Genomic DNA, 26,074 nt, shown 5'->3' on the forward strand with positions numbered 1-26,074 from the left:
TGTTGACCCCCGGCTCTCTCCCACAGCTCTCCAAGCCCGGCCGTCTCCCCGACGTGGCCGTGCCCACCATCCAGAACAGCACAGCGGTGGCCGACCTCACCTGGGACCCCTTCGACCCGCGGCGCCTCGCTGTCGGTACGTGTGTGCCAGCCCTGCCAGGGTGTGCCTGGAGAGTGCCCCAGCTCCAGGCGTGCCAGATCACCCCACTAACCACTGCCCATCCCTTCTGGTGCACAGCGGGTGAGGATGCCAAGATCCGGCTGTGGAGGATCCCTGAGGGAGGGCTGCAGGAGACCCTGCAGGAGCCTGAAGCTATTCTCCAAGGTGAGGGGACTGCTGAGCACCCCACACTGGGGACAAACCAGCCCAGTGGCACCCACAGCTGGGGACAGCCATGCACTACTGAACCTCACCAGGTCACACGGAAAAGATTTACTCCATCCGCTTCCACCCCACGGCATCCGATCTCCTGGTTTCCTCCTCCTATGACATGACCGTGCGGATCTGGGAGCTGAGTGCCGGGCAGGAAGTCTTGTGCCTGCAGGGACATACGGATCAGGTAAGGGATGACAAATCCAGGGACACCTGAGAGGCAACTTTGGGACATTTGCACAACATCTGTCTCTCCAGATTTTCAGCATGGCTTGGAGCCCGGATGGGAAGAAGCTGGCAACAGTGAGCAAAGACGGACGGATACGGCTCTATGAGCCACGGCGCAGCTCTCAGCCTCAACAGGTACAACCCCAGCACTGTGGACAGGCTGGAGAGCTGGGGGTGTGGGCAGGAAACCCTCCCCGTGGGCACATCACTGCACCCCCAGCTCTCTCGGAGCAGGTGAAGTGACCTTCACCCCATGCAGGAGGGCCCAGGTCCCGAAGGGGGACGCGGAGCGCGCCTGGTTTGGGTTTGTGGTGGTGACTACATCCTGGTGTCTGGCTTTGACAGGTAAAGAGGGGGACACATACCAGGGCAGGGGTCCCTGAGCACACTGCTTGCTCTCACTGTCACCTCCCCACAGCCGCAGCGAGAGGAGGATCCTCCTGTACCGGGCACAGGCCCTGCCTGAAGGACCCTTGTCTGTCCTTGGTCTGGACGTGGCTCCTTCCACCCTCCTGCCCTTTTACGATGAGGATACCAGTGTTGTCTTCCTCACTGGCAAGGTGATGGCTTGCCCTCCAAAAAACTGTGGGGCTCCCTGCCTACAGCACCCCACAGTGTGGAGGGACCCTCCATGTCCCCTGACAGCCTCCATCTCGCTCCATCCCCAGGGTGACACCAGAGTCTTCCTCTACGAAGTGACGCCCGAACCCCCCTATTTCCTCGAGTGCAACAGCTTCACCTCCAATGAACCCCACAAGGTAAAGGGGGGACATGCTGCCTGACCCCCTACCCATGCTGCCAGACCTCATTCACACCCCCACTCCACCAGGGCTTCGTCTTCCTGCCCAAAACGGCGTGTGAGGTGCGGGAGGTGGAGTTTGCCCGGGCGCTGCGCCTGGGGCAGAGCACCCTGGAGCCCGTGGCTTTCCACGTGCCACGCGTCAAGGTAGGCGGCAGGGGGAAGCTGGCTGTATTTTGGGATGGGGACAGGAGGCAGGGCACCCCCCTGAGCGCCCCTTGTTCCTGCAGAAGGAGTATTTCCAGGATGATCTCTACCCACCGACCCGTGTGTGGTGGGAGCCAGCCCTGGGGGCAGGAGCCTGGCTGAACGGGCAGGACGGGCAGCAGCGCCGCGCCAGCCTGCGCCCCGCAGACATGGTGCCAGGTGGGTGCAGGGGCTGGGCGAGGAGCCTTCAGGGATGGCTGGGGGGACTTCAGTCAATGGGTTAAAGCCCTCCCGCTCTCACAGTGAGTGAGGCCCCGAAAGAAGCTCCGGCTCGGAAGTTTGTCCCTGCGTCCGTGTACCTGGAGGAGAAGACTGACGAGCAGAAGAAGGAGGAGGTGAGTTCTGGCATGACCACCCTGCGGCAGAGCCGGGGGTGATGCCCCACGCCCCACGGCTCTGCCTGGCCTCTCCCCACAGCTCCTCAGTGCCATGGTGGCCCGGCTGGGCAACAGGGACGACCCGCTGCCCCAGGACTCCTTCGAGGGCGTGGACGAGGACGAGTGGGTGAGTGCGGGAGGGGACGCACGACTCCCGGGTGGGTCACACCCGCCCTGCCGCCCCCCTCACCCCTGGCTTCCCGCAGGACTAGGCTGGACCCGGCACCCCCGGGAGCCCCCGGGACCCCCGCACCCGCCGCCACCGCGGGGCGACCAGGAGCGGGAGGAGGAGGAGGGAGAGGTGGAGGAGGCGCAGGGCCCGCCGCGGGCAGGACCCGCTATTAAAGCCGCTGCACCAGCACCGTGTCCTGCCGTGATCTTGGGACACTGGGGGGACACGGGCACCGGGCATGGGGGAGACACAGGGAACAAAGGGGCACGTGGACCGGGGGCGACACAGGGAGCGGCTCCAGGGGGTTACGGGGAGCGGGGTGACGCAGGGACCGACAGCGAGGGGACACGGTAACCGAGGGGAACATGAGGACTGCGGCGGGAGGTATGCAAGCACCGGCTCCAGGTGGACACAGGGACCGACACCGGAGGACACGGAAACTGGGGAGAACACAGGGACCGCGGGAGACGGGAACACGGGTACCGGGGTGGCACAGCTACTGGGAGGTCACCGACACCAGGATAACACAGGGACCGGGGCGACACGGGGACCAGGGCCCGGAAAGTCGCGCCCCACCCGCCGGCCACCGGCCGGGCCTCCCGCGCAGGAAGGCCGCCAGAGGGCGCTGTGCCCGCGGAGGGACGCTCCGCCCGCGCCGCCGCCGTCTCGGTGTCCGCCGTGACCCTCACCCCTGGCCACGTGACCGCCGGGGCGGAAGCGGCGGCGGGGACATGGTGAGAGGGGACGGGGGGACGGGGCGGGGGGACATTGGGACGGGGGAGCAGAGCTGGGGCTGGACAGACCCCGGGGAGGGGCAGCGAGTTCGGGAATGTGCGAAACATCTGGTTCCGGGAGGGTTAGGGCCAGTGGGGAGGGGACAGGAGCGGGGGAAGGGGTCACAAGACCAGGGAAGGGGGGAGAAGTCATGGGGAGGGGTGACAGGGACAGAGGAGGGAGGACAGGGCCAGTGGAAGGGGAAAAGGGACAAGGGAGAGGGTCACAGGACCAGCAGAGAGGGGACAAGGCATGGGGACAGGGGACAGAGACAAGGGAGGGAGGAGAGGACCTGGGGAGGGGACGGAGTCTGGGAAAGGTGTCACGGGGCCTGGTGGGGGGGTCAGGGACAGAGAAGGGGGACAGAGCCAGGTACGGCCATGACAGAAGTCAGATGGGACCAGAGCAGGATGGGGAGAGGTGACAGAGCCGGGGTTGTGCGGGGCCCGTGGGGAGGCGACAGGGCAAAGGAGCCGTGGTGGCTGTGACAGCAGAGTGTCCCCGCAGGCCAAGTACCTGGCACAGATCATTCTGGTGGGGGCCCAGGTGGTGGGACGGGCCTTCATGCGGGCGCTGCGCCAGGAGTTTGCAGGTAGGAACTGGGATGCTGCTCCATGTGCCCACACTGCCCTGCTGGGCACTGCTCCACATCCCCACCCTTCCCTGGGCACCCCAATGCTTCCCCATCCCCAGGTTGTACCTGCAGGGGACACTGCCAGGTTGTCACGGGGCTCCATGCTGGCCCTGGCAATGTTGCCAGGCTCCCAGAAATCCTTGCACCCCAAAGGGCAGAGTGGGATAATCTCTGGCAGCTGCAGCACTGCCTTGTCTGTAGCAAACGGTGCCTGCCTGGTCCCTGCCGCCTCCTGGCACTGGGACAGCATCCAGATGGCCCCAGGGGTGGCAGGATGGGGACAGAGGGGGACACCAGTGTCTGAGCATCTCGAAGCGGTCAGGCTTTGTTGCCTGAGGGTGGCAGGGGTGGCATGGGGGGACTCAGGCCCCGATGTACCCAGCGAGCCAGGCTGCAGCTGATGCACGAGGACGCGCCGAGAGACCCCAGTCTGCTGCTGCCTCCAGGATCATCGGCATCAGCCTTCAGGAAGCTCAGCAGATCCTCAACGTCTCCAGCCTCAACCCTGAGGAGATTCAGAAGGTAGAGGCTTCATTGGAGCCAGGGAGGGTGCTGGCAAGGCCTGGCCTCTCCAAGTGTGCTGCTGTGCATGGGGGTGGCAGCTGGTCCCCCATGCTGTCTGTGGCCCAGTTCATCACAGTTTGAGAATTCCCTGCCCCAGCTGGAGCAGCCCTCCAGGCTTTGCCTCTGCATCTGCCCAGCGGGGCTGCTCAGGGAAGGGATGTGGGATCTTTGGAGGTGCCCAGCTGGGAACATGGGGACTCCCAGGGGGTGTCAGGCAGAGCCAGCTGTGTCCTCAGGATCACTCTTCAGCAATGCTCAGGAGAATGGGAGGCTGCCAAAGTTTGGGAGTGGGAATGGTGGGAAGGGCAAGGGTGGAGGTGACTCTGACTCGGAGCTTCCCTTGGCAGAACTACGACCACTTGTTCAAGGTGAACGACAAATCAGTGGGAGGCTCCTTCTACCTGCAGTCCAAGGTGAGCACCAGGAGGAGCAGAGCAGGGGCTGCACCTTCCCCTGCATGGCTTTTGGGACAGGCAGAGCCTGGGTATGGATGAGGCAGAGAGGGGAGGGGGCACGCCATCCCTGTGTGTCACCCCGTCCCTGTGTGTCACTCCCACAGGTGGTGAGAGCCAAGGAGCGGCTGGACGAGGAGCTGCGCATCCAGGCCAAGGGCGACAAGGAGAAGGGGCGGAAAGCCGAGACGTGACTCCTGCCCCCTGTGCCCCTCACCCTTAACTTATAGGTAGCCAATAAACACCATGTCCTCCAGCACCTGGCCTGGCTGCTTCACACCCAGGGAGGGAGCGGAGACCTGCCCTGGAGGGATCAGCCCCTTCGAGGGGCTGCATTTGCCCAGGGGAGCAGGAGGAGGAGGAGGCGGCGGCTGGGGAAGAAGGGGTGTCCCCAGGGCATTGAGGCTGCCAGGGCTCAAATGGCACTGGGGGAGGCCGCAGGAGCTATTTTTGGTGGGGAGGTTGGATGCTCTTGGATTGAGTGCACGGCTGCCTCTGGCTCCATACCCTGGCAGTGCTGTGCCATTACCTGTTCCCAGTGTGGATGACTGCTGGCTTGGGGTGACGGCCTCTGAGGAGACACACTGTGGCTGTCCCCACCTGCAGCTCTCCTTGCAGATGCTGGCAGGGTTTCACTGGTGCCAGGGCCATCTGAGCAGGAGCGTGGGAACACGGCTGGGGCTCAGGCAGAGCCAGCCGTGGCCCCAAGGTCACACCCATCCCCTCCTGCACCCCTCTGTCCCCAGCACAGGCTCCTTGCCACTGCCACCACGACCACAGACTGAAACAGGAACTTACTTCAACTTCACTTTATTGTTTTCTTAATAAACTTCCTCTCCCCTGGACGAATATAGTGTTACAGTCGTTAGCTTATCTCGTACTTGTGCAGTCCTTACACGCTACGCTAACAGCGATGGAGCCCAACAGGAGGAAAATAAAAACAACCCAGAAACTACGATAGAAAGGCACTTCGAGACCGTTAAAATACTGATGTCCTGGAATGTGCAACAACAAACCGACGAGGAGCGAGGAGACGTTTCACCGGCCGGGGCGGCCTGGTCGAGGGCCCGCAGCCATGCTGGGCTAGGGCAGCGCCGGGCGGCCGCCGGTGAGGGCAGGGAGACCGGCTCCCTGCGGGGCACGCGGGGCTCCTTCGGCACGGAAGGGCGGGACCGGGGAGCCCCCCATGGCTCGGAGCGAGCGGGACGTGTGTGACCCCCGCGGGAGGCTCCGAGCCGTTCAGCTGGGCACGCTGCCCCGCGGGCGCGGGGCTCACCCGGGAGCATCCCGGCGCCGCATCCCGAGGAGCGGGTGCCCGGCAGCCGGTGCCGGCCGTGCCCGCGCCGCCCACATGCGCTCGCGGTGCGTGGTTAGGTATGAACGTAGCTAGAGGGGGGCAGTGCCCCGGCGAGCAGCACACGCGGCCGTGTGCCTTGTCACGGGAGGGCCGGGGAGGCGGCGGGACGGCGGCGGCCGTGGGGAGGGACGCGGGGAGGACGCGGGCGGGCGCCGGGCCGGCGAGTGCCCAGCCAGCTGGGCCCGGCACGGGGCGCCGTGGCTGCGGCACCGCCCGCGGCCGTGCGGGGTGGGACGGCGCGGCCGGGCACAGCTCGGGGCTGCGGGCTGTCCCCCGGCTGTCACCCCGCTGTCCGTGCGGCAGGAGCCTGGGGGCTGCAGCCCCCCACAGCGGCACCGAGGCCTCGGGCAGGGAGACGCCGAGTCGGCGGAAGCAGGAGAGCCCAAGCGGGACCCTGTCGGAGCAGGGGGCTGGTCGAGAAATAAATAGCGGCGTGTCCGGCTGCCCAGGGCCGGGGGGGAGGGGGCAGGGGGACCCCCCCTGTGCCCCACCTGCCCCCAGCACGGGGTCGCAGCCGGCTCCGGCCGCCGAGGGATTATTGCTTTTCTCAGAAGAGTCCGTTCTTCTTTCGTGACGGGTAATAGCACGAGCGAGGCCCCGCAGGGCTGCAGGGGAAGGAGAGGGGTCGTGCCCCCGGTCCCCAGGGAGCGAGATCTGCCCACGGGGCCGGCGGCTGACCCCGGGCGTCGTCGGGCCCCTCAGTTGACAGCGGCGGGTTTGAGCAGCAGGGAGCCGGGGGGGATGAGCACCCAGCCGGGGGGCAGCGCCTCGGGGCTGCTCCCCGAGCTGACACCAGCCGAGAGGTCGAGCACGGCCCCCGGCAGCAGCGCCAGGCTCTCGGGGGGCACCCGCGGCCGCCCCGGCTCCGTCCTTTCGCCCCTCTCCTTGCGGCTCTCCGGCCCCTTGCCCGCCTTGGGCGGCCGCCCCTCCGCCCCGCTGCCCTTCTCCCCCTCGGCCTTGGCCCCGCCGGCCAGCAGCGACATGACGGGCAGCCCCAGCCCCGCCGCGAAGGGCGAGGGCAGCAGCGGGCTCTTGGCCAAGTTCAAGGGGCCGCCGTTGAGGGGCAGCACGGGGCCGGGCAGAGCGGGCAGGCCGCCCGCAGCCCCGCAGCCCAGCGCGCTGAGGTCGAGCGGAGCCGGTGCCAAAGGGATGGGCAGCGCCGGCAGCCCCGGCGGAGCGAAGAGGGCGGCGGGGTTGGGGATGACGAGCTGAGCCCCGTTAACGTAGGGCACCTCCGCCGAGCCCAGGGGCGTTTTGGGAGGCGGGTGGACCTTGAGCATCTCCGGGTGCTCGGGGGACACAAAATGGCCGTGGGCTTTGATGTGCTTGCGGAGGGAGCTGGGGTCGGTGTAGCGCTTGTGGCAGCCCGGCATCTTGCAGGAGTAGGGCTTCTCCACGTAGTGGGTGCGGGTGTGCTTGAAGCGGTCGCTGGAGTTGGAGTAACGCTTGTTGCAGCCTTCGTAGGGGCAGATGTAGGGCTTCTCACCTGCGGGACAGCACCGGGTCTGCCGGGGGGCACCGGCCCTGCCGTGTCCCCAGTGTCCCCCCGAGCCCCCCGAGCCCCCAGGGACGGCAGTGCGGGGGCTGCGCTGACCTGTGTGCGAGCGGTTGTGGATTTTCAGGTTCTCCAGGCGGGAGAAGCTCTTGTTGCAGGTGGGGCAGCGATGCGGCTTCTCGTTGGTGTGCGTCCGGATGTGGATCAGCATCTTGTACCTGCCGGGATTGGGGCAGTCACAGAATCAAGGAATGGGTTGGGAACACCTTAAAGCTTGTATCACTCAAACCCCCTGCCATGGGCGAGGACACCTTCCACCATCCCAGGCTGCTCCAAGCCCCGTCCAGCCTGGCTTTTGACACTGCCAGGGATCCAGGGACAGCCACAGCTGCTCTGGGCACCCTGTGCCAGGGCCTCCCCACCCTTACAGGGAACAACTTCCTCCCAATATCCCAATCTAAATCTCTCTTCTTTTAGTTTAAAACTGTTTTCCTTTGTCCCGTCATCATCTGCCCGTGGAAGCATCAGGGAGGGAATGGTAGGGAAGGGGTCAGCCCTGACTTGCAGGCCAAGTCCTTGTCCCAGTGCCTTGGCTATGGGGTGGGAGAACAGGGACATCCAGGCCAGCAGAGTCATCCAGCCTCCCCAGGGGGGGCTTCCTCTGCAAATCCTCCCTACCCGCAGCAGCCCCCCAGAGACCCCAGAGATGTCCTGGAGCCCCCCATGCCCACCTGGCATTGAAGCCCCTGCCATGGCGGGCACAGCCCTCCCAGTGGCAGCAGTACCCCGCGTCCTTCTCGGGTTTGACATGGAAGTCGTTGACGTGGTCCACCAGGTCTTGCAGGAGGTCGAAGAACTGGTTGCACTGTGGGCAGGAGGCTGGGAGTGAGGGAGCCCAGCAGGGTGGGCACCAGGGGGGCCAGACCCCCATCATGGCCAGCACCTGCCCCCCCATCCCACCTGCACCCCATGTGCAGCAGCACCAGCATGTGGGGAAATGGAAATGGTCCTTAGCATCACCCCCAGCCCCACATCACCCCCCAGCATTCTCTGCACAGCACCCACCTCCCCACCACCACCTTTCCAGCCCTACTGTCCCTGCTTGGCCTTCCAGCCCCAAAACTTGCCCACAGCCCCAAAGAGCTGTCATGGCATTCTAGCCCCATGTCCTCTCCCTACCCCAAAAATTCCCTTGCACGCCCCTCCATCCTTGCAATGCCCACGTGGTCTGCCAGCCCCTCATCGCCACCTCGATCCCCTCAGAGCTCCCACATGCCCCCACCATAACCCCCAACAGCCCCCAGCCCTCCCTGCTGACCTTGGACCAGCGGCAGACGAGCTGCTTGGGCAGGGGCAGCTCGGGGGGGAGCCGTTTCTCCTTGCTGGGGGGCAGGAAGGCGGCGGGGGGCAGGTGCAGGGCCCCCCCAGCCCCCAGCGGCAGGAAGAACTGGAAGGAGTTGGGAAGGCCATCGATGTAGCGCAGGGACTGGAAATCCTGGAGGAGTCCAGATAGAGGAGCAGTGGAGGACAGGGCCAAGCTGAATGGAGACCTCCCTTGATCCCTTCCAGAGATTTGTCCCAGCCTCCCATGAACCCCAGAACCTCACAGAGACCCCCCAGAGCTCCCTCCCCTGAGATACCCCCATGCTCCCCAGAAGCCCCCTCGATCTGCACCCCCCCTCAAGGACCCCAAAACCCCACAGAGACCCCCAGAGACACCCCAAATAGACCTCCCAGGAGCCAACCCGGGGATACCTCTGGGGTCAGGGGCCAGAGGGCCAGGCAGGACATTGACCCCGGGCTGTGTGTACACCGGCAGCACCGGGCACGCTGCCGAGGTCGGGAGCGCCCTCCGGGCACAGTCCCCGTCACTGGGGACACCTCGGGGGGGCCACGGCCGTACTTACGTGTGGGGTGAGGGGACCGGGCAGGTCCCCGCTGCCCTGGCGCTCAGGGGACAGAGAGGCGCTGCCAGCCGGAGACTCCCCCCCGGAGCGGGGCGAGAGGCTGAGGTCCACCACCGGCACGGCGGCCGGGAAGCGTCCATCCCGCGGCTCCACCAGCCTGGAGTGTCCCAGGAGCCCGGGGGACGGCGAGGCTGGCACGGCCCGGCGACCCCCCCGGCTGCCCCCTCGGCCATCCCCGGCCGGCGGGGTGTCCGGGCGCTGGGGAGCACGGGGTCGAGGGCCGGAGGGGCCCCGCTTCTCGCGGGCAGCTCGCAGCTTGGAGATGCTCAGCTTGAGGTCCAGGGGCTCCTCCAGGGAATGCATGGTGCCGGGGTGGGCTCTGCGGGGGACACCCAAAGGTCACTGCAGGGCTGGGGAGCGCCAGTGCCACCCAGAGCATCGCCCCGGCCCGGCCCCATGGCAATGCCCGCTCTGCTCCGGGCTGGAGGACACGGTGCTGGCACGGAGACCGTGCCGTCCCTTCCGGCCACCCTGCCGCGGCCCCCTCCCGCAGCGGGCAAAGGGCAGGGCACGGCACCGGGCCCCCCCCCGACGCCGGCCCTTCGGTGTCCCCAGCGTGTCCTCTCCGTGTCGCCGGCACAGCCCCTTGGCACATGACCAAACCTTGCCGGGGATTGCCAAATCCCCTGGGCACCCGCGGCGCTGGAGCTGTGGTGTCCCCATTCCGCCCCCCCGCCCCCCCCCCCCATCCGTCTATCCATCCATCCCTCCGTCTGTCTGTCAGTCCCCGCGGGCCTGCCCCAGCGAGGCCTTTCCCAGCGGCAGAGGAGGGCGGTGGCCGCCACCAGCCCGGCGGTGACCCGGGCGGCCGAGCCCGCTGGCCCCAGCCCCGGAGGCGGCAGAGCTTCCTCCCCCGCCGGGGCCCCTTCCCCGCCGGCCAACGCCGCTGCTGCCGGGGCCGAGCAGCGGCTGCCGGCCGCACGGCGTGGCACGGAATGGCATGGAACGGCACAACACAATGCCACCCTCGTGGCTCGGCCGCCGCACATCTGGCGGGCAGCTGAGAACGGAGCAGCTCGCTGCAGCAGTGAGCGCCCGAGCCAGAGCCGATGCCGTCCCCCCGGCCGTGCCCCCGCGGCCACCCGCATCGCCCAGGGCAGGGTGGGGGCGGCCGAGGGGCCGTGTCGGGGGGCACGGCGCACCCAGCACACGTGGCAGCGGGGGGGCCCCTCCGTCCCCACCCCGCCCCGGGGGGCCCGTCCCCCGCCCTGCCCCGCCGGAGGGGCCCCCCGCGCTGGCGGGGGTCCAGCCCGGCTCAGACGCTGAGGAATGCGGAGGAGCCGCGGGGGGCACGGGGCCCGGGCGGCGGGGCGGGGGACCCCCCGCCTGCACCCCTGTGCTGGCCGAGGGGCCGGCCCCAGGGGGGGTTCCTGTCCCAGGGTGGGAGGAGCTGCCCCACAGCATCTCATCACCCTGAGCCTCCCGTGGCCGTGGGGTCAGCCCCACAGTCGGGTCCCTCCTCTCCAGTGGGGGGGTCCCCGCCTGAGCATCCACCTCCTCCCACCGCTGTTAGAGGCTGCCCCATCTCAGCCTCCCATCTCCTGGGACAGGGACGCTCGCTGAGTTTTCCCGGCCATGGGACCTGCCCGCAGTGGGGCCCTTCCCGTCTGGGGGGTCCTCGCTCTGCCCCGCACTGCGGGATGTGCCCCTGGGGTGTCCCCACCCTGAGCCCCGCCACGGTACTCTGGCTCCAGCAACCCCCATGTGCCCCACAGCCTGATGGCACAGCTCGGGGACACACAGACACGGGGGCAGGACCCCACAGCTGGGCTGCCACAGCTGGGGTGTCACAGCCCAGGGAGTGGGGACAGGGTGCTGGCAGCCCCCCAGCGACAGTGGTCCCACAGCGGGGCCAGGAAAGGCGTCAGGACTGGTCCCACCACGACGGTCCTGTCCTCACGTCCTCAGGGTTGGGAGGTTGGGGGGTCCCGGTGCGGGCGGGGCTGGGTGGGGACCGCAGCCACCCCCGGGCGGGACGGGTGGGAAAGGGGCCTCCAGCCGCTGACGCCAGGGCTCCCAGCGCGGCCGCGGGCGGGCGAGCAGGCGGCTGCCAAACCACGCGGCCTCGGGAAACGGGGCGCCGCGGGGGCCCCGCCGGGATGGGGACGGGGACAAGCCCTGCGGTGGCTTGGCCGGACGCCCCAGCACCTGCGGCCCCCGCGCGAGGCCCCTGCCCGTTCCTGCCTGCCCCTGCCTGCTCTCCCCCCATGGCCTCTCCTGCCCGCGCCAGGCGCTGCCAGCCCAGCCCCAGCCCGGCTTCCCCCCCGCCACACCAGTTCAAACCAGTCCGGGGCTGGGCCCAGGGGCTTCGCAGTCCGGGTGGGGGCAGCTGGGATGGAGCCCGGGCGCGGGGGAACCCCCCCCTCGCCATCTCCACCGGCCAGGCTGGGGTCCCCTGGGCCCCCCACGCTGCCTTGGCCGCCGTCACGGCCGGGGGACCCGGGGTGACCCCGGTGCAGCCGGCGGGGTGCCAGGTCTCCAGGCTGCTGGCATTGCCGGGGTGTCGTGTATCCCCCCTCCAGCCCCAAATCCGCCAGGAATAGCACGGAGGGAGCGCGGGGCAGAGGCTCCCGCGGCGCGGTGGGCTCGGGGATGGCGGCGGGGAGGGATGTCAGTGCCATCGCCAGGGGATGGTGACCCCGGGGCTCGGGGAGTGGGAGCGGTGCCAGCGCTGCAGGCACGGCTCGGTCTCCGCCGCCGTGGCAATTGGCAGCGGCAGGCTGGCACCGCCGCGACGGGGGGCAGTCCCCGGAGCCCCCCGTGCCAGGGCAGCGTGGGTGGGTTGGCAGGATGCGGGTCATTGTCCCCACGGCTGCTGGCAGGACACGGGCGCCCGTGGGACCCGCCATCGCTGCTTGTCCCACTGCAGATGGTGCTGGCACTGTCACAGCCACTCCTCGCAGGAGCCCACCGGTGCCTGACGGGTTTGGGAGGGGGGGTCACATCCTGCTGGTAGCTCCATCTTGTCACTGTGGCCCTCCAGCACCCGTCACCCCTCGGCACCTGGGCTGACGGCAGCTGCCAAAGGTGTCCCCAGGAGTGGACATGGCTGTGGTCCCAGAGCTGAGGCCGGTCCCACGGTTCCCCCTTCCCGGGCATGTGGGGATCCTGGCGGAGGACTGACAGCAGCCCCCTGCCACCCCAGGAGCAGCCCTACAGCAGTGCCGCCAGCACCACGGCTCCTGCCACCCCTGCCTGGGGACACAGCTGGAGCAGGCGGGGACAGCAGCGGGGTGGTCCCCAGCACCCAGCGGATCAGCACCCTGGGTGCGGCAGCATCGCGGGGATGGGGGCACATGGGGACCCTGGATGGGGGAGGTGGTGACAGCAGGGTGACAAAGGCATAGGGAAGGGGAGGTGTCCACTGGCTGCAGGGTTTCTCCATGCTGGGCAGGGAACGAGCGCCTGCAGCAGCGCCTAGGGACATCGGGGACAAATTTGTGGTCCTCACGGCTGGCACCTCAGGGAGGGGATCACACCGTTCTAGTCCCCCAAACGCCCTGCAATGACACAGCCTGGGCTTGGCCACCCCACGCCTCAGCCCCACGAGGCCGTGGGATTGTCACCCCCCATGGTGGGGACTGTCACTTCTCATGACGGGGATCGGGAGCTCCCCGCGAAGGGGACCGGGGTGACGGGTGGCAGCCGAGCGGTGGCACCGCCGGCGTGGGACCGGGATGGGGACGCCCCGCGCCCCCCACCCAGTGCTACCCTTTCTCCCCTCTCGCACCACGGGGACATTGGTGCGTCCCTGGAGGTGGCCGCAACCGGGCAGAGCCACCCAGCACGTCCCCGCCGCAGCCCCCGCCCCACGGCCAAGGTCAGGACACCCGCCCGAGGTGCGGGGGGACGGCGGGTGACGGCCACCCCCCCCGGCACCCACCGGGCGGCGGGGAAGCCCCCTCTCTTTCATCTCTCCCGGGGCTGCGGCGGGGCCACGTCCCCCCCCCCCCGACCCGCTCCCTGGGCGGGGGGGGCTGCAGGTGCCAGGGGACCCCCCGCGCCCCCGGAGAGCGGCGAGGAAGGGGCTCCCCGGAGGGTCCCCCCTCCCCCCGGCGGTGGCAGCATCCTCCTCATCGTCCTCCTCCCCTCCGCGGTGCCCGGAGCGCGATCGTACCTGCGGCGGGGGCTCAGCGCCGGGCGGGAAGCGGGGCGGGGTGCGGGGCTCGGCGGAGCGGGGCCCCCCGGGGCCGGTGCCGGGGCCGGTGCGGGGCGGCCGGGCCGCTCCGCCACATCCGCAGGGGCTGGGGGCGGGGGTGGCGGCGGCGGGGCTGGGCCCCCCCTGCCCGGTCCCGGGGGCGGCGGCGGGGCGGGGGCTCTGCCCGCCGTGATTTATGGCCGCCCCGCACCGAGCGGCCCGGCCCCGGCTGCGGGCGGCGCTGGGCGGGGGCGGGGGCGGCCCCTCCCCGCCCCCGCGGGGGGCACCGAGGGGCACCGAGCCCCGCCCCGGGGGGGGGACGGACGGACCCGCGGGGGGACACCCGCCACCCCCCCCGCGCAAGGTCACCCCGACGCTGCGGCAGAGCCGACCCCCCTCCCCCGCCCGTCCCCGTCGCCCCCGCGTGTCCCTGTCCCCCCCCGGGGACGTGGCGGGGCGGGGGGCGGCACCCACCGGAGCCCCCACCCCGTACCGGGGCGGCTCGGGGGGGGGCGGCGGGTGGGGGTCACACGGGGGAAATGGGGGGTGGGGGGGGGATCCCCCTCCCCGCAGGAGCGGCGCCGCCCGCCCGTCGCGTGACGTCACAGAGCGGGGCTGGCGTCACGCCTGGCGGGGGCCCCCGCATGACGTCACCGGCGGGGGGGTTGTCCCGGGGCCGCGGCTCCTTCCGGCGGCAGGATGTGGCGGGGCCGGCCCGGATGCTGCAGCCTCGCCGGGGGGGTCCCTCCCTCCCCCGGGCCCACGCGGGTGGCTGGGCACACCCCACCCGTGATTTTATTCCGGGGGCGGAATGCAGCTGCGGTGTCCTCAGCGGCCCCCCGAAATGGGGGAGGGGGGGTAGGGAAAGGGGGGACACAACATCGCCCCACGCGTTTTTTGTTTGGTGGTTTTTTTTGTTGTGTTTTTTTTTGGTTTTGTGTTTGGTGTTTTTTTTTGGTTTTTTTTTTTTTTTTTTTTTTTGGTGGGGAAAGCTGCAGTGTCCCCAGCAGCGCCGCTACAAAAGGGAGGACACACGCGTGGGGACAGCACTGTCCCTGGAGGGTGGCTGAAGTCACACCCCACCAAAACACCCGTTGTTGTTTTGGTTTTGGGTTGTTTGTTTTGTTGGGGTTTTTTTGGTTTTTTGAGTTTTGTTTTTTTTTTTGCAGGGGGAGATGCGGTGTCCTTCCTACGAAAGGGAGGGACACGCGGGGAGGAAGCACTGTTCCATGCGGACTTCTGGGTGGAGAGGGAGCTGCTGTGTCCCAAACAGCCCCACCAAAGGTGGGACGCGAGTGACGGGCAAATTGTCTCACGCGGGCAGTTGAAACCACATCCCACCCGCGGTTTGGGGTTTTTTGCGCGGGGGCAGAGCTGCTGTGTCCCCGACAGCCCCGCAGCAGAACGGGGGACACGAATGCAGAGACAGTTTTGATCCACACAGGCGGCTGAAGCCACATCCCACCCGTGCTTTGGGTTTTTTTTTTTGTGGGGGGGAGCCACTGTGTCCCCAACATCCCCGCCACAAGCAGCGGCGACACGGGAGGGCAGCACTGTCCCGCGCGGGTGAAATCCCGAAATCCCACCCTACCCGAGGGATTTCCTGCGGCACGGGGAGAGAAGCCCTTGTGTCCCCAGGAGCCTCGCTGTCCAAAGGCGGGGGGACGCGGTGGTCCCCGCGCCGTGGGGGGACGCGCAGCCCCCGCAGTGGGGCCCCTGCGGGGGCCGGGCAGGGGGCCCAGGGGACACCCGGCAGAACCTGTCCTGCAGCTCCCGGCGGGGCCGGGCGGTGGGAGGGGGAGGGCTGAGCCCACCCTGCTCTGCAGGGCCGTGTCCTGCCCCTCCAGGGTGACAGCCCACCCCCAGGACCCCCCGGTGCTCCCGCTCCGGTGGGACCCCGCAGGCGGTGCTGGAGGGGGCTGTGGGGGGAGGTCACCTGCCCCAGGTAGGTCCCTCAGGTACCGCATAGCTCCTGCCAGCCCCCTGTGGTTCCTGCCAGTTCCAGGCCTCCCTACCAACTCCCCATGGCCCCTGCCAGCCCTGTGCTCCCCTGCCACTCCCCCAGACTCCCCTGCCAGCTCTGGGCCTCCCTGTGACCCCCATGGCCCCTGCCAGGTCCCCATGGCTCCTGGTAGTCCTGTGCCCCCCTGCCAGTCCTCACACCTTCCTGCCACCTCCACAACCCCCTGAAACCTCAATCATTCCCCCATTATCCTCCTAATCCCCCCCATCCCCCAGAACCCCTCTGCCAGCCCCCCAGAAGCTCCCCCAAAAGCCCCCTGCCAGCCACATGAAGCTGTCACCCCCAAAGCCTTGAACCCCCATCGGAGCTCCCTGTGCCAGGGCAAGTGACCCCCCCCCATGCCCCCCGTGAGCTCCATGCCCTTGCCAGCCCCCAGCCCCCCTGCTGGGACCCACAGGCCCTGCCAGACCCCAGACCCTCCCAGCAGCTCCTCAAGTCCTTGCCAGCTTTCAGAGCCACTCTGTCAGCCCCCCATCAGATCCTCAAGGCCCCTGCCAGCACCCAGCCCCCCCATCAACTCCCCAAGTTCCTAATCAGCTCCCAGAACTCCTTATCAGCCCTCAGATGCCTCTGCCAGCCCCCCAAAGCTCCTTGCCAGCCATGTGATCCCTGTCATCCTCTACTCCCTGAGCCCTGTGACAGCCCCAGGGCTGCTGTGACCGCCCCTCCTCTCCAGGCACTGGCAGCCCCCTGAGCCCCCCAGAAGCTGGAGCCTGATGGAGATGGGAATGGGATGGGGTGGGATTGGAATGGGATCAGGGTGAATAGAAGAGGATGGTACAGGACTACGATAGGCCAGGGTGGGGTAGGACAGGATGGGGTGAGGTGGGGATCAGGCGGGATGGGATGGGATGGGTGTAGGAGAGGATTGGATGGGAACAGAATGGGATGGAATAAAATGGAATAGGGGCAAGACAGGTCAGGATTGGGTAGGATAGGGTCAGGCAGATGAAGTGGAATGGGGATAAGGCAGGATAGAATGGGAACAGGACAGGATGGGATGGGACAGGAGCAGATGAGGTTGGACAGGATGGGATAGGATTAGATGGGACTGGAACAAGATAGGTCAGGATATCATAAAATAGGATAGGACGGGATGGAAATGAGGCAGGTCAGAATGGGCTGAGATAGAACTGGATGGGATAGGACAGGACAGGACAGGATTGGATTGGATTGGCTTGGCTTGGATTGGATGGGATGAGTTAGGATGGAGGGAGGATAGGGTGGGATGGGGACATTTCACATCAGGATAGGATAGCATAGGACTAGGATAGGATAGGACAGGATGAGAATGGGATAAGGATGGGATAGGGACAGGGCTGGATGGGATAGGATAGGACAGGATAGGACAGAGATGGGCTAGGGTGAGGTGGGATGGCGACAGGTCATGCTGAGATAGGATGAGATAGGGGCACAACAGATCGGAGTGGGATGGGACAGCATAGGATAGGGTAGGATGGGATGGAACTAGGGCAGAATGGAACGATGTAGGGTGGAATGGACACAGGTAAGGAAGGAGTAGGATAAAACAGGATAGGCTAGCGTAGGATGGGATGGAGCTAGGGCAGGATGGAATGCTGTGGCATGGGATGGGGACAGGTCAGGGTGGGATAGGGTAGGGTTTGGTGTGATAGGATAGGATGGAATAGGATAGGCAATCTAGGGCAGGACGGAACGAGGATAGGATGTGATGGCTATGGAGTGGCATGGGGACAGCTTAGGACGGTATGAGGTGGGATGGGTTGGGGACGGGGCACGATGAGGGTAGGATACGACAGAGTGGGGATAGGATAGAGTAGAATAGGATGGAGCCAGGTCAGGACGCGACGCCGTGTGATGGGCCGGTGCCAGCACGGGTCGGTACCGTCCCGGCCGCTCCAGTCGCCCCCCGCCCCGCCGCGTCCCGCCGCCGCGTCCCGGTGCCGCTCCGGCCGCGCTGCGGCCCCTCCCGCCGCCTTTGTTTACGCGGGGCCGGTGCGGGGCGGGGGCGGCGCCGGGCGGGCGGGGGCGGGCGGGGGAGCGGCGGCGGCGGCGGGCGGGAGCCGCGCTCGCTCCAGCTGTTTCCCGCCTTGGGCCGCGGGCAGAGGCCGGAGCCGGGCCGGGAGGGGCTGAACCGGGCCGGGACGAGCCGGGCTGGGCTGAACCGGGCCCCCCGCCCCCGTTATGGAGTACTTCATGGTGCCGGCCCCCAAGGTGCCGGCCCTGCAGCACTTCAGGAAATCCGAGAAGGAGGTCATCGGCGGGCTCTGCAGGTGGGGGGGCGCCGGGAGATCCCGGGCTCGGGGGTCTCGGGAGGGCTGGGGGGGGACGGCGGGGAAGGGGGGCAGCGGAGAACGGGGGGAAGCGGCGCGGCCGCCGCGGCCCCACCGCCCGCACGTGGTCCCGGCCGCGCACATGGGACCGGCGGCCGCGCGTGGCCCGGGCGGGCAGCGCCGCGCCCCCACCCGCGCCCGGCCCCCGCGGGGGCGGCGGGGCGCGCTCGGGGCGGGGGGCGCGGGGCGCGGGGGTCCGGGGGGCGCGGGGGTGTGTGTTTACCGCCGGGCCTGGCCGTGACTCTGCAGCCGCCCGGAGGAGGCGGGTCGCGGCCGGGGCTGCCGGGACATGTAGTGCGGGAGCGGCGGCACAAAGCCCGCGGACACGCGGGGAGCCGCGGCGGGCGGCGGGGGGCGGCCGGGGACGGGGGCTGCGCCCGCGGGGCTCGGCGGGGGCCGGCGGGCGGCGGGGGGGGCGCGGGCCCCGGGGCCACGCGGGGCGGCCCCGAGCCCCCCCCAGCCTCCGCGGGCCTTGAGCTGCCGCCCCCGGGAGCGCCGAGCCCCCGCGGGCCCGGCTCCGCCGTGGGGCGGCTCGAACCGCCGGCCCCGCCGCACGTGTCGGGGGCCCGGCCCCTCGGGCTGCTGCCGCTGCCCCACGGCGTGGGGGGCTCCGTCCCGGCGATCCTGGGGAGCGGCCGCACCTGAGCCCCCCCCAGCACGAGGTGCAGCGGTGGGGAGCCACCCGGGGCGGAGGGGGCGGCTTCTCTGGGGACCCCCGCTGCGGGCCCGGGGGTTGGGGGTGACTGCACGGGCAGGGGGATGCGGCCGTCCCGCCCTGAGACTGGGGGCTGTGCGGCCCCACACTGACCCGGGCACGGGGCAGAGCTCGGGGAGCAGCCTTCTCCCGGCCCCGAGCTCTGGGACACCCTGCCTGGAGCCCAGGCCGCTGGGTGACACCCTGCGTGGAGCTCGGGGTGCTGGGAGCTGCCCTGCTTGTGACCTCGAGGAGCTCAGGGACACCCTGCCAACAAGCTCAGGGTGCTGGGGGACAGCCTGCCTGTGGACTGGGGGTGCTGGGGACACTTGGCTGTACCCTGCTTGAACACTCAGGTGTACCCTGACCCTGAAAGCTTTGAAGTGCCCTTCATGGAAGCGTGGAGATACCCTGCCTGTGAACTTGGGGATGCCCTGCCTGCAGGTTGGGGAACACTCTACCTGTGACCTCAAGGAGCTTGGGGACACCCTGCCCACATGGCCGTGCCTCTCATGCCTGCCAGCACAACCCACAGCACAAATTGTGATCAGTGTTGGACGTGAGTGGACAGTGGAGCATCTGCCCTGGGCCTTGTGCCTAGTTCCAACACCCACGTGGGTTTCTTTCCCTCGAGCTCCAGGCGAGCTCCAGCGTGGGAAGTACCAAATTCTGCTTGCCTGACACAAACCCTGCAGCACCAGCACCAGGCTGGAGACCCCCCAGGGGCTCCAGTGGGAGCCACCTGCTCCCCCTGCCTCTGTGCTGCCCCATCCCTGGCCATGCTGGGTGTCTGAATCCGTGGGGGTTTGCCCTTTCCGTATTTCAGTGCCACTTCTCAGGTCTCTTCCCAGGAAGAGCAGCTGGGGCAGGTTGCAGGAGGTCTGCCGGCGAGGAAGCAGGCTCTTCCTCCTTCCCCAGTATTTAAGAAATCACTTCCGCACTGCCCAGTCCTGGGCCTCTCCATCCCATTCCCCTTAAGTGTCTGGTGGTCCAACATCCTGGAGCAGTGCTCCAGCCACCTCCTCACCCCAAGAGAGACAATGTCTCCAAGACCTGCAAGGTTTGGTGTGTTTTGGGGAAAAGTTTGGGGCTGGTTTCAGCAGGAGCAGGGAGGTGGGTGACAGCCACCACCAGATGGGAGCCCTGTGCCACAAAATCTTACTGCAAGCAGCTCTTGGTCCGTGTGGCAGAGGCTGCTTCCAGGGAGAGGGGCAGACCCCTGGGCACCCATTCCAGCTTCACACCCCCAGGACTGCATGTGAAGGAACCAGTGCAGTGGGTGCTCGGCTCCCAGCGTCAGCCTGTGCTGGGACACTGCCCCAGAGCTTGGAGACAAATGTCTTGCTGGCCCCCATGGGCTGAGCTGAGGTACTTCCTCAACCTCTTGGGATGCACTGGGATCCTTTCCTATACCTCTAGGATGAGCTGGGATCCTTCCCCATCCCTCTGTGCTAATCCGGGGTCCTTCCCTATCTGCTTGGGGTGAGCTTTGATTCTTCTCTGTCTTGCTGGGCACAGCTGAGATCCTTCCCCGTGCCCTTGGACAGAGCTGGAATCCATCCCCTTCTTAGGCTGAGCGAGGATCCTTTTGGGAAAGGGATGGGTCCCTCTGGGATGGGTTGGGTCTTTCCCCATCCCTGTGTATCTTGGATGAGTTGTGGTGCATTCCCCAGTTGCAGCAGGCAGTGATGAGTCTCTGGGCACTGCCTGGGCACACGGTGGTGCTGCACGTATCCCTTAGATCCCTGTGCTCCCAAACCTCCGTGCTTCTTCTTCCATGGCCTCACCAGGAGGGCAGTGAGGGCAGGATGCTGGGCTTTGCTTCCCAGCCTGGCTTTGGCAAGGCTCTGGGTGGAATGTTCCCATCTCCCCTTCCCAGAGCCACCGGGCACCTGGACGGGCGGCTGGAGCCCGTCTTATCTCGCCTCACGCCGCCGGCCCGGCTCCTGTGTTTAGTCTTTGGTGCCTCGCAGCATCCCCGGCGCCAGGGTGCTGGGTGCCTGCACTTTCGGGAGACCTGGCATGGTGTGAAAACCTCTGCCCTCCTTCCCTCGAGGGAGAAGTGGGGTGTGGGTGAAGCCAGACCCCACGGCAGTGAACTTTGCTCAGGTCTGGTGCTCTGGACTTGTGGGTGTTGTCTGCCCGGAGCCCTCGCCCTCTGTGCCAGTGTCATGCCCGGCTCCAGGGGGCATTTCCCAGCTCATCTGCGGGGCAAGGGTGTGGGGGGTGAGGAGGCAGTGGCAGGAAGCAGGCAGGAGCTGCGGCTTGGGGTGGGACGGGGGCTTCTCTGCTGGGAGCTGTCATCTGGAAGCCATCAGCAGGGCGGGAGGGAAGGAGCCGCCTTCCCGGGGCCACACACGCCGGCCGGCCCCGTGGGGACACAGCCGGCCAGCCCGCAGCCTTCCCTCGCCCACCTGGGGGTCCCCGGCTCCCCTTGCCCAGGCTTGGCACTGGGCGGTGTGTCTAAGCCCAGTGGGACCGTGGGGCTGCAGCAGGGCCACCGTTTGGCCAATGCATCCCCCAAAGCTTTGGACACGGGGCTGGAGAAAAGCCCCCACCTGCTTTGGTGATTCCCAGCACCGCAGCCATCATCCCCTCCGTGTTACCCATCCCTTTGGTGGCTTGGAACCATCATTGCAAAGCAAAGGGGGATGCAGTGAGCTGGCAGCAGGGGTGCAGCTCCCTCCTCCCCTAACCCTGGGTGTCTCTCACAGCTTGGCCAACATCCCGTTGACTCCGGAGACCCAGCGGGACCAGGAGCGACGGATACGCAGGGAAATCGCCAACAGCAACGAGAGACGGCGGATGCAGAGCATCAATGCTGGCTTCCAATCCCTGAAAACCCTCATCCCACACACGGATGGGGAGAAGCTCAGCAAGGTGAGCAGGATGCACATGCTGGTCCCGCATGTGGAAGAGCTGAAAGTAGAGTTGGGGGTATTTGGGTGTTAATGAGCTCCTCTCTTGGGGAGGTTTCCCAGCAGGAGTGGGTGTGCATCCCCAGCCCGGTGTACTGGAGTGAGCTGGGAGTGTGTGGCAGCCCCCAGTGCCCTGGGAGCAGGGTGACACATTCCTGGGTGAGGAGGCAGCTGGTTGAGTTCCTGAGGTGGTGAATTGGAGCGTTTCACCATAGTGGGAATCCCAGGGGGAACCTGGGGAGAAGCAGACTCTGGGAGGAGACACCAGGGACAGGCAGGAAGCAGTGCTGCTTACAGAGCTCATTAGGAGAGGCCTGGGGGGACACTGAAGTCTCCTGCCTCAGCATGCTCCTCCTGGCTCCCCCACAGGCAGCCATCCTCCAACAGACGGCCGAGTACATCTTCTCCCTGGAGCAGGAAAAGACTCGGCTACTGCAGCAGAACACCCAGCTCAAGCGGTTCATCCAGGTACTGCCCCAGGGATGGGACAGGAGAGGGTGGGACAATCCTGGCTGGCCAGGACGGGGATGTCCTCGCAGTTTCTTTGGGCTCAGGGTGGGACCCTCTACCCTGCTCAGCTAGAGAGTGGAGATGTTTCCATTCCCCTGGCAGGCCAGGGAGCCCCATTTAACCTGGCAGAGGGAGAAGGGTTGGGGTCCCGTTTTCCAGTATTTCCACCCATTTGGAGTATCGGGCATGGCCTGGTGGCAGTTCTGGTACTGGGGTGCCCTGGTTGAACTGCCCTGTGTGTCACAGTGAGAATCAGGTTGGCACAAGGCTGCAGGGATGAGGACCAGGGTGGGGACCACAGGCAGGAGCCCATCTGTCCCTAAGCATCAAACACAAGCCCAGGGGAGACCCTTTCCTGCATGGAGTTGTGGTGGGGAATGGCATCACCATTGTGTCAGGACGGCTGGGAGAGCATCCATGCTAGCCCCCTTTCCCTGACACCACATTCCCACGGCAGGAATTCAGTGGCTCGTCCCCGAAACGGCGACGGGCAGAGGACAAAGACGAGGGGATCGGCTCGCCGGACATCTGGGAAGATGAGAAGGCCGAGGATCTGCGTCGGGAGATGATTGAGCTCCGGCAGCAGCTGGACAAGGAGCGCTCAGTCCGCATGATGCTGGAGGAGCAGGTGAGGCCAGGTGCCCTCTTGCAGCCTCTGCCGTGTCCCCAGTGAGCCCCAGGGACACGAGCGGTGCTGTGGGGACACTGAGCACCTGCTTTGAGCACTGCTTCTCTGTGCTCCTTCGAGGCTTCCTGGCTCCCACTGAGGGGACAGCTGGGGTTCAGCGGGGCCATGCCTGACTTCCCATTGATGCTGGGGTTCCCCGGCCTGCAGGTTCGCTCCCTGGAGGCCCACATGTACCCCGAGAAGCTGAAGGTGATTGCTCAGCAGGTGCAGCTCCAGCAGCAGCAGGAGCAGGTGAGGTTGCTGCACCAGGAGAAGCTCGAGCGTGAGCAGCAGATCCGAACCCAGGTGAGCACCCCAGACACCCTCAGGTCCTGAAATGCAGGGGGTGGGTTCAGTGATGGACCTTGGCACGTCCTGTGGGCACTGATGTCCCAGCAAAGCTCTTGACCCTTGTGATTTGGGAAAGGGGTGCCCCAAAGCCCCCCACAGTGCCTGGGGCTGTGCTTGTGGACACCCTGTGTTTCATGGAGGGACCGTGGATTGGACACCCGTGGTGGCTTCCCCGTGGCTGTTCCCCGGTACAGGGGTTTGTAGAGGGAAGGTCACCTGCTGCCAGAGAATTTCATCTCAGGGGCTTCACCTTTCTCTGTGTGACTCCCTCTGAATTTCAGGGATCTCCAAACCCCTCCCTGCTGCCCAGCCGGCTGGGAAAGGGGAGTGTCAAGTTGGCAGGAGGTGGGGATGGGAACCTTCAACCTTTCCCCTGAGACTGCTGGATGTGCCAGTGGTGCAGGGAGGAGGAGAGTGCTGTGCCAGCGCTGGTCCCTGTGCGCTGCCGCCCTCGAGCCCAGCCCAGGGCCATGCCACTCTGGGAGCTTCAAAGGGAGGAACAGCAGCTTCTTCCCCGTTCCTTGGGCTTCTGCAGAGCCCTGTCCCTGCAGGGTCCCTGCTGGCTGCCTCCCGGGGAAGTTCAGCCTATTTTTAGGTGAACTCTCCGTAGCCTCCTGCTAGGGCGGATCTTCCCATCCGCTGCTCAAACGAGGATCTCTGAGGGGTGTGGGGAATTCCTGGCCACGCAGGGGCTGGCACTTGCCTCTCCTGGCTTCAAAGCCCAAATCATTGTCCTTTGGGCGATGGGGAATCCTTCATGTTCCCCTCTGCAAACTGAGGTGGCAGCAGCTTTCAGCTGGCATCCTTCTTCTTCCACTGAGATTGAGAACTGGGGCAGCTGAGTGATGCTTCAGCTTTTCTGGAGCTTGGGCTCCGTGAACAAGCGTGATGTTCTCCTCACGCCACCGTGCTGAGGTCCCTGCTCACCAGAGGTTTCCCTTCTGTCCCCAGCTCCTGCCATCACATGCTCCCCCAGCGCCCACCCACCACCCCACCGTGATCGTTCCAGCGCCGCCTCCCTCCCATCATGTCACCGTGGTCACCATGGGCCCATCCTCGGTCATCAACACGGTCTCCACATCCCGGCAAAACCTGGACACCATCGTTCAGGTAAGCTGGGGAGGCTCGGGGGGACCCTAACCCCCGGGGTGCTGCAGAGGGGACCCCGCAGATGTCCTGACAGCCGGTGTGTGCCCTGGGCAGGCGATCCAGCACATCGAGGGGACGCAGGAGAAGCAGCTGCAGGAAGAGGAGCAGAGACGCGCCGTCATCGTAACGCCAGCGCGCGCCTGCCCCGAGCCCTCCGCCTCCGACACCGCCTCCGACACCGAGGGCAACGACAGTGACTCCATGGACCAGAGCAAAGAGGAGCCCTCGGGGGACGGGGAGCTGCCCTGACACCCCCCGGCCAGCAGCCGGGGAGGGAAGCTGGGGCTGGGGGGGAAAACGTCAGAGAATATGCTGAAATTTTTAAAAAATACAACGCGATTTGGGTCTCTTTTATGACCTTTTTCCAATACTGTAAAGCAGAGCGTTAAGAGGCAGGCAAAGGCCACCCTTCAGCTCCCAGGGGGGTGAGGGCTTGGGGGTGGCCACAGTGGGGCACGGGGGGCTTGGGGCATGGTGGGAGGTGTTGGGGATGGGGGGTCACAGCCCCCTACCCCGGTTTATCACCCCCCACCTGCCAACCTACAGGGAATCCTGCCAAGCTGGCAGCAGCCCTGCTGTTCCTGATGGTGTTCCCTTGGGACAGGGCCTTTGGTTGGGATCTTAATTTTTTTTTTCCTTCTCTTGTGATTTTTTTTTTCCTTTTAATTAAATGTTCGTTTTTAAGCAGGGGGAGATGCCAAGTGACATGGCAGCAAAGGCAGGACAGGGATCCCTGACTTCAGGGTACCACCATGGCTCCTGCACCCCATGTGGGGCAGGGAAAACCCCCTTGGAGAGTAAAATAATCCTGGGATGATGCCATTGGAGCACCGTAGGAGGGCTGGCATATGCCATCCCTCCCTGGCATTTCCAACACCCACCTCCTTGGCACAGGGATGGCAGCTTGGGGGCTGATTTTTACACCCCACCCCTGTCCCTGTGCCCATTCCTGTCCCCCCCATCCTGTTCCCATCCCTCCTTTAAGCACTTAACCTGGTTTGTGGGGTCTGTCAGCTCCGAAGAGCTTTTCTATTTTGTGATTGTGTCGCTTGGGTCTGTCGTGGCGGGTGGGGGCTCCCCGTTTTGTGCGTCCCCCCCCTTGCCCCACTGCCCCCACCCGGCTGTAGGGTTTTAGGCCAGTCGTGTGTAGAGCCTTGGTGGTATTCAGTAGGTTCCCCCCCAGCTGCAGCTGTTTCTCGGTTCCTTTCCCTTTTTTTTTTTTTTTTTTTTTTTTTTGTTCGTATTTTTTTTTTTTCTTTTTTTTTTTTTTTTTTTTTGTATTTTTTTTTACAATTTTCAGGTCTTTGTGTTGATTGAGAAGCTATTCTATTTTGTTAAGAAAGTTGAAAAAAAAAAAGAGGCTCGTGCCTTTGTAAAGAAACAAAATAAAGTTTGTACTTGGTTTTTTAGAAGCTCTGTCCCAGCGTTAACGTTTCTGGGGACAGGGAGGGATCCCACCCAGATGGACACTGGTCCCTCTGGGGGCTTGTGGGGAGGGCAGGGAGTGCTGCCTGCACTGGGAATAACGGCAGGAGGCAAAGGCACAGGATGCTAGCCCTGGCCCTGGCCCTGGTGTGGTTCCTGCTGAGCAGCCAGGCCGGATTTAAAGGCTCAGCTCTGCCAGTGCTGCCCACATGTGATGAGCACATCGGGGCTCAGCTCAGTGCTGAGATGGAGGTGGCGGGACATTTAATGAGGCCCACAGCTGAGGGGGGGGCTGGGGTCAGACTTTGTGTCCCCTTTCCCCAGGAGTGGGGGTATCCATCTCTTCTCTGTGGAGCTGACCCATGATTCGGGGTGGGGCACTCATCTCTCTGCATGTTTTTTTGGGGGAGGGACCCCTCTTTTCCCATGGAGGACCCACCTATCTCAGCATCCTCCCATGGCTATGGGTCCCTCCCACTGCCCCTCTGC

At 66.2% G+C, this 26,074-nt stretch overlaps 3 protein-coding genes across 6 annotated transcripts in view; 2 read left to right on the plus strand and 1 right to left on the minus strand.

The window, feature by feature from the left end:
• LOC136368108 (mitochondrial import inner membrane translocase subunit TIM16-like) overlaps positions 1-4,835 on the plus strand; it is a 37,114-nt gene extending 32,279 nt beyond the window's left edge. The window contains exons 17-31 of one of the 4 annotated variants that reach the window (XM_066330111.1): positions 27-135; positions 238-324; positions 417-559; positions 631-735; positions 860-945; positions 1,019-1,160; positions 1,269-1,358; positions 1,430-1,546; positions 1,630-1,765; positions 1,850-1,941; positions 2,024-2,110; positions 3,437-3,521; positions 3,946-4,085; positions 4,475-4,540; positions 4,687-4,835. In XM_066330111.1, the coding sequence (XP_066186208.1) occupies positions 27-135; positions 238-324; positions 417-559; positions 631-735; positions 860-945; positions 1,019-1,160; positions 1,269-1,358; positions 1,430-1,546; positions 1,630-1,765; positions 1,850-1,941; positions 2,024-2,110; positions 3,437-3,521; positions 3,946-4,085; positions 4,475-4,540; positions 4,687-4,773 (1,572 nt within the window). In that variant the 3' untranslated portion in view covers positions 4,774-4,835. Of the gene's footprint in view, positions 1-26; positions 136-237; positions 325-416; positions 560-630; positions 736-859; positions 946-1,018; positions 1,161-1,268; positions 1,359-1,429; positions 1,547-1,629; positions 1,766-1,849; positions 1,942-2,023; positions 2,111-2,189; positions 2,426-2,686; positions 2,890-3,436; positions 3,522-3,945; positions 4,086-4,474; positions 4,541-4,686 lie in introns of those variants that run through there. The other 3 variants (XM_066330108.1, XM_066330109.1, XM_066330110.1) reach the window with 3 other exon arrangements.
• A 995-nt stretch (positions 4,836-5,830) lies between these two features.
• GLIS2 (GLIS family zinc finger 2) lies at positions 5,831-13,763 on the minus strand. Its single transcript, XM_066330113.1, has 6 exons — positions 13,516-13,763; positions 9,339-9,717; positions 8,750-8,926; positions 8,163-8,296; positions 7,531-7,649; positions 5,831-7,422 (listed from the first exon to the last, which is right to left on the minus strand). The coding sequence occupies exons 2-6, from the start codon at positions 9,699-9,701 to the stop codon at positions 6,635-6,637; spliced, it is 1,581 nt and encodes a 526-aa protein (XP_066186210.1). The 5' UTR covers positions 9,702-9,717; positions 13,516-13,763; the 3' UTR covers positions 5,831-6,634.
• A 3,841-nt stretch (positions 13,764-17,604) lies between these two features.
• Positions 17,605-25,572, plus strand: TFAP4 (transcription factor AP-4). The gene is made up of 7 exons (XM_066330102.1): positions 17,605-17,811; positions 21,280-21,445; positions 21,853-21,951; positions 22,451-22,621; positions 22,829-22,966; positions 23,963-24,121; positions 24,215-25,572. The coding sequence occupies exons 1-7, from the start codon at positions 17,723-17,725 to the stop codon at positions 24,407-24,409; spliced, it is 1,017 nt and encodes a 338-aa protein (XP_066186199.1). The 5' UTR covers positions 17,605-17,722; the 3' UTR covers positions 24,410-25,572.
• Positions 25,573-26,074: the final 502 nt, after the last annotated feature.

This window comes from Sylvia atricapilla, chromosome 15 (genome assembly GCF_009819655.1).
Source record: "Sylvia atricapilla isolate bSylAtr1 chromosome 15, bSylAtr1.pri, whole genome shotgun sequence".
In the NCBI taxonomy this organism is placed as follows: Eukaryota; Metazoa; Chordata; class Aves; order Passeriformes; family Sylviidae; genus Sylvia; species Sylvia atricapilla.